The sequence below is a fragment of the Amblyomma mixtum genome, chromosome 9 (assembly GCF_055824585.1).
Source record: "Amblyomma mixtum isolate Tamu chromosome 9, ASM5582458v1, whole genome shotgun sequence".
Classification (NCBI taxonomy): domain Eukaryota; kingdom Metazoa; phylum Arthropoda; class Arachnida; order Ixodida; family Ixodidae; genus Amblyomma; species Amblyomma mixtum.
This window is the reverse complement of record NC_143020.1, coordinates 36096027-36102674: the sequence shown is the minus strand read 5'-3', so window position 1 is coordinate 36102674 and position 6648 is coordinate 36096027. Positions and strand designations below refer to the sequence as shown.

At 55.8% G+C, this 6648-nt stretch overlaps 1 protein-coding gene across 1 annotated transcript; it reads left to right on the top strand.

Moving 5' to 3' along the window:
• The first annotated feature begins 307 nt into the window (after nucleotides 1-307).
• Nucleotides 308-6091, top strand: LOC149328739 (uncharacterized). Its single transcript, XM_089559709.1, has 2 exons — nucleotides 308-1875; nucleotides 5878-6091. The coding sequence occupies exons 1-2, from the start codon at nucleotides 667-669 to the stop codon at nucleotides 6019-6021; spliced, it is 1353 nt and encodes a 450-aa protein (XP_089415835.1). The 5' UTR covers nucleotides 308-666; the 3' UTR covers nucleotides 6022-6091.
• Nucleotides 6092-6648: the final 557 nt, after the last annotated feature.

Genomic DNA, 6648 nt, shown 5'->3' with positions numbered 1-6648 from the left:
GGAGCATTGTCGTGATGGATGCGACAATTTCCTGTTGACCTCAGCTCCGGTCTCTTGCGCTGCACAGCATTACACACTTCTCCCAGCGGTGCTGCCACTGTTGAAAGTATTCCGAAAAGGTGTTTTTCGGTATGGAGTTTAGCTCAGCTGTCGTTGCAGCCATAATGTCCTCTCTTGTCTGAAATCGCGCTCCTTTTAATGGCCTCTTGATTTTGGGAAACAGCCAGAAGTCGCAGGGGGCCATATCAAGAGAGTAAGGACCCTTTTGAACTACAGGAGTCGGGCTTTTCGCCAAAAAAGTCTGAATCAAGTGCGAGGAATGTACAGGAGCATTGTCGTGATGGATGCGACAATTTCCTGTTGACCTCAGCTCCGGTCTCTTGCGCTACACAGAATTACGTAGGCGATCGCGCCGATCGGGGGGACGCCGCGTTTGAGCGCGGAGCGATCGGACGCGTGGTGCATCGGCTCCGTCGATTTCTCGGCTGGAACCGCGGCAACCTGATGTAACGCCTATCAAACCTGTGCGACTGCAACCGTAAAGTCAGCAGGATCCTGGAGAACTCGATCACACCTAGGTACGCCGAATTTTCGGCCATTTCGAGCAACCCTCCGCATCACCACGTAGCGGTCGAGCCAAGCCTAACGGCTCCGGCTCCTCCGCCGATGGCTGCGGAGACGCCTGCCGGCCAACCTCTCAACATGGCTGTGCCTGAACAACGCGGATACGACCCCACGACTCTGTCGTGGTCACCTGTCCCTGTAAGCCAGCCAGAGGACGGCCCATCCACCATTTCGGCGCAGCAAGCTGCCCTTTTCCAAGTCGTTGAGAGCCGGCGCCGCCGCCGGCAGAACGCACGAGGAGCGGCAGTGCCCAAGACACCTCTCAACAATTCAACAACGGGAGACGCTCGCGCTCCGTCTTCTACACCTCCACTGAAGACTTCTCCACCAGTCTCGAAGTGGACTCCCAAGCCAACGGTCAGGATGAACCCTGACGACTACGTGATCGTGCTGCGGCCACGCAGTACGGTCTCCCTCAAGACGGCCTTCCAGGAAGGTGAGCTCGGCGCTGCCATTTCGCAACTCATCGGTAGGCAGCATATGAACACCATCATCATTTCACCAAATTGGGAACAGAACATCATCGTCTGTGGCACGCAGAACCCAGAGGTGGTTAAAAAGCTGCTCACGGACCTTCAACTCAACACCAGCCGAGGATCGCTCGCATTTCACGGCCAGCTCAAGCTCACCGGTGATGTGTGTCGCGGTGTGATATCTGTTCACAACTTAGAAACCAGCGAGTCACTAAAACATAATGTGCAGTGGCGCGGTGGTGAACTAGTTCATGTGCGCAAGCTGGGTCAATCAAATGTAGCTGTGCTGACTATCGAGGGACGCACCGTTCCGCGTTACGTCCACTATAACGCAGAACTGACTCCCGTCAAGGAATACAAAAAAACAGTGCCAGCGTGCTACCGTTGCGGCACACTGGGGCACCGGGTGGACAACTGTCCCACCCCCGTCAAGGAAAGATGCGGCATTTGTGGCCAAAACGTGGGGCTTGGTACTGAGGGGATGGCCCCCCACGTCTGCAATCCTATGTGCTTAATCTGCGGGGGCCCGCACCTCACCAGCTCCCGCGAATGCACCGCCAAATTTATTAAGTTGCCGCAGCCAGGGCCCAGGACGCCATCCAAGGGAGCCAATGCCGGCGCTACACGGGGAGGGCGGCAGCAAAACAACCAGAAGACGCCACGACGTGGCGTCATGCCTCCCCCTGGCAAGACAGCAACGGTAACGCCACCACCCGGAGCAGCGGAGTTCCCAGCTCTCAGCGCTTCATCTGGCGGCGCCGCCTGCAACCAACCCAAGGTAGGCAGCTGGGCGAGGGTCGCCTCCTCTCCTTCCCCTTCTCCCTCCTCCCCCACCAGCACCGCCGAGACGCAGGAACTCAAGCGCGAGCTCGCCCTCTTGCGAGCTCAAAACGAAAAACTAGCCAGCGAGCTTAACTCGCTCAAATCCCAATTCCATACCCCGCCCGCGTCGAGCGACGAGGCAGAAAACAACAGACAGGGAGATCCCTCCTCCTGCGGAGAGACGCGCCGCGGCCATGGAGACCCGGGTGACCGCAATTGAAACACAATTGGCTGACCTCCCCAAAATTACCCATGATACCATCGCGCGTCAGGTGGAGAGTGTCATCGCACAGGTGACACAAGCCGTAACGCACATTATCCAAAAATGGATAAAAGACAATCCGCGCGTACTTAAACGCGTAGGCCCCATCAGGGACGCTAACCGCGCACCCCTCAAAATTCAATAGAGCTATTCCCGATGAGTTCGACTTTTCGGAAGACTCCTGCACGTCTGCGCCGGGCACTAGCGGACAGGGGAGTCTTAACAACGTGACCCCACCCTCCGCCTCCGACCATGGCCCCCAACCCTAAGTCGCGAGCAAGAACAACTCAGCCGCTTAGACTGACGCAGTGGAACTGCCGGGGTCTCAAGAACCACAAGAAGCGGACTCATCTCCCCCTCTTGAGAACCTTGAGTTCCTCGTCGCCGTGGTTGCCCTTCAGGAACCCGGCGCTGCTACCAAACTCACAAACTACACTACATTTCAACACAACCCCGCAGACATGTATACTTGTTCACAAGCGATACACTGCGCAGGAGGTCACACTTCCCACAACACCGTCTTTCCCATACACGATGGTTTCAGTGCTGCCCCTAAAGCGGTCTGACCCACCTGTACACATTCTAAATATTTACTGCCCACCGAAACTTAAGAACGTCACGTTCACTGAAATTTTCACTCAAGCTATGCAGGTGGCGGGTAGGGATCAACTCCTAATCGTCGGCGATTTCAACGCCCCGAGCAGGCTATGGGGATACCCCCGGGAGGACAGGCGTGGGAGGAAGCTTGCGGAACTTCTTTCCACACTTGGACTCACCCTGCACACTGACCCCGCCAACCCAACACGTGTCGGCAATTCCATTCAACGAGATACTTGCCTGGACCTCACATTTGCACGCAACATACGCCATGCCGACTGGCTGAATACAGACGACACTCTAGGTAGTGATCACTGTATAATCAAGACAACCATTTACATGCGTCCCCTGAAACGCCCCCTAAAACAAGCTCGTATCCCTGACTGGACGACTTTCCGCACCTCTCTACCTATCGTAGACCCCCTCCAGTCGGGATACGACGCCTGGTCCAGATCGCTCACGTCTACACTCACACAACACGAAAAGTAGATACAGCTCACAGAAACACGAACAGACGTGGACAACCACCTTCTCCACCTTTGGGAGGCCCGTCGCAGCCTCACGAAGCGATGGAAGAAACAGAAACATAACAGACGCCTAAAGAACCGCATCCTCGAACTCACACAACAGGCAGCGGAATATGCTACTCAGCTAGCCGACACTAACTGGGTGGACCGGTGCAACGCGGCTGCTCGCCAGATGTCTGTCCGCAACACGTGGCGCCTGTTCCGCGCTCTCATCGATCCAATACAAACACGCACGGAAACCCAACGCCAATTACATAGGGCCTTGCACAACTTTACAGGAACGACAAAACAGCTAGCGCACACGCTCAGGGATCGATACCTGTGCACCACTAAGGACCCCGGGCAGGCGGCGTTCTCGTATGCAGGAGAAAAGAACACGGAGCTGGACAAGCCTTTCCAACTCCACGACCTCCGGACAGCCTTAAGCAAAATGAAGCGGGGCACTGCACCCGGGCGCGACAAGGTTACGGTCAAGCTCTTGGCCAACCTTGCCGACGCAGCCTACGTCGCGCTCCTCAGATACATCAATAGCATTTGGGACGGAGAGACTCCTCTCCCTCTCGATTGGAAATCGGCTCTCGTGACCTTTATTCCGAAGGCCGGAAAACCTATTGATGTGGAGAACCTTCGCCCCATCTCCCTCACGTCTTGTGTCGGCAAGCTGATGTAGACGATGGTGCGCGACAGACTCTCCGATTTTCTCGAAACACAGCACACTTTCGCGGACACCATGTTCGGTTTTCGCACTCCCAAGTCAGCACAGGATATACTTCTGCAACTTCACCCCGACATCTTAGATCCTGTCGAATGTCCCCACAACGACAAGGTGGTCCTGGCCTTGGATCTTAAAGGCGCATTCGACAACGTCAAACACGAAGTAATCCTGGACCACCTCAGTAACACCAACTGTGGCCACAAAACATTCAACTACATAAAACAATTTCTTACAGACCGTCAAGCCGACATACGCATACAATATGCGGAACACGGGCCATACACCATCGGCTCGAGGGGAGCACCTCAAGGCGCGGTCCTGTCTCCCCTCCTCTTCAATTTGGCAATGCTTCATCTTCCCTCCAAATTGTCTTCTTTGCCCGGGATACATCACGATCTTTATGCGGATGACATTACAATGTGGGCCACGCAAGGTAACCTGGGCCACATGGAATCCTGCCTGCAAGCAGCGCCGACCCTTGTCAACGAATACGCGGCCTACTGCGGACTCCAGTGCGCCCCATCTAAATAAGAATTTGTGCACATACGTCCCTCCCCACGGGACACAACTCCGCTTTGCATCAGTCTCCCCTCGGGACCGATTCGGGAGTCCAAGGAGATGCGTGTCCTTGGTCTCTTCATATACCATCAACGCAGGGTCGACACTACCCTACCCAAACTTCGCACAGTGGGAGACCAGGTGGGCCGCATGGTCCGCCGGGTCTCCAACAAGCGGGGCGGATTACGAAGCAAGGATGCACTGCGGCTTGCCCATGCTTTCGTGACGAGTAGAATCCTCTACTCAACCCCCTACTTGCACCTGCGCAAACATGATGATGGCCAACTGGAGGTCATCCACCGGAAAGTCATCAAGCGGGCTCTCGACCTCCCGGTCACCACGTCCAACCAGCGACTTCTGGCCTTGGGCGTGGTAAACACATTCCGGGAGCTTCGAGAAGCCCACTTAGTCAACCAATACACGCGTCTTGCACAGACCACGTCCGCTCGCCGCCTCTTGGACCGGCTACACATCAAACATGACTACCATATTGAGGAAAGGGAGAGAGTGCCAGAACACTGGAGACGCGCCCTCCGGGTCAGACCCCTTCCCCGCAGCATGTCCCGAGAAGACCATAGCGGTCGTCGCCAGGCGCGCGCGGAAGCGTTGGCGCGATACTACGGTAACCAACAACATGTGTATTACGTGGACGTTGCCGGCACACACCACGGGGTGTGGTACACGGCCGCAGTCGTACACAACACAAACACAGTTAACGGGCTCACTTTCAAAGCCTACAGCGCAACACAGGCGGAGGAGATTGCCATTGCTCTGGCTCTCACTACTCCCAAGTCGAAACACATCATCACCGACTCGCGAGGGGCCTGTCGGAACTATGAGTTGGGCTGGGCTCCCCCGCTTGCCTGGCGCATATTGCAATATAGCTGCCGATGCGAAGATCCAACTCAACGCAACCTGATTTGGGCCCCCGGTCACCAGAGCCTACAGGGAAACGAACAGGCCGATCAGGCCGCCCGCGCACTCTCTCCCCGGGCTATCTCCCTGTCCTTGGAAGCCTACTCCCAATCAGACAATCTGGCCCTTACATTCAAACACATCACCGATTGCTACAAGGAGGAGCACCGGCGCTACCCGGCCCCTTGTAAGGGACTGGATCGCGCGGCGAGCGCCTCCTCATCAAAATTCTTACTAACACTGAACTGTGCCCGGCGGTACTTAAACATTTCAACGCATCCTTTGATGCACGTGCCAGTTCTGTGGGGAGGTGACTGACACCTTCCACATGGTTTGGGCGTGTCAATCCAACCCATCTATCCCCCCCAACCCCAACCCCACCAGAGAGGACTGGGAGGCGGCCCTGCTCGGCTGTCAGGACCTAAATACCCAAAAGGCCTTGGTTCACCGGACGCGGGCGGCGTTGCTTGCCAATGGGGCCCCGGAATAGGGGCTCCACCTAGTATTGTTAGGGGAAAGGGCCAATAGGGCCTACCCCAATCACCTCTCTGTAAAAAATTTATTGCACTATAAATGTTTTTCACCACCACCACCACCACCACGTAGGCGACGTAGGACATCCCTCACGGAGGACATCCCTCTTTGGTCATTGTTTGACCATGCGGTGTCCGTACTCGTGGTGTGCCAAACAGCGGGAATACAAAAAAGTAGTCAGCATCACTTCGACGTTGCTGCGCATTTGGCAGGCCTTCTTTGGTCTTGGTGACGTCGAATGCTTCCACTGTGACGACTGGGATTTATGCAGTAACTACGATATCGTGCCTACAACCTGCTTAAGTTTCTTGAGGTGGGGGTGTTTTTGCCATTGTTCTGGATGTGCAGGCCCAATACACGGAGGCTGCCAACCTCAGGTACCGGGTCACCATTCAGTTCAATGGCAGTGGGGGAGGCCGGATGAGGAGCAGTTCGGACTTCTCTGGGGAGCAAGACAGTCCGATTGTGCGTGCGTAATTTTGGGTGAGGATGGCTGCTTAATGTTAGGTGTTCTCTATGCCGCAGTCAGTGCCGTGGGTGGTCCACAGGGTGATATCGTCGGCATAAAGAGTGTGCTTGAGGTGGGGAATGGTTGCCAATTTTCGGGCGAGGGGGATGAGG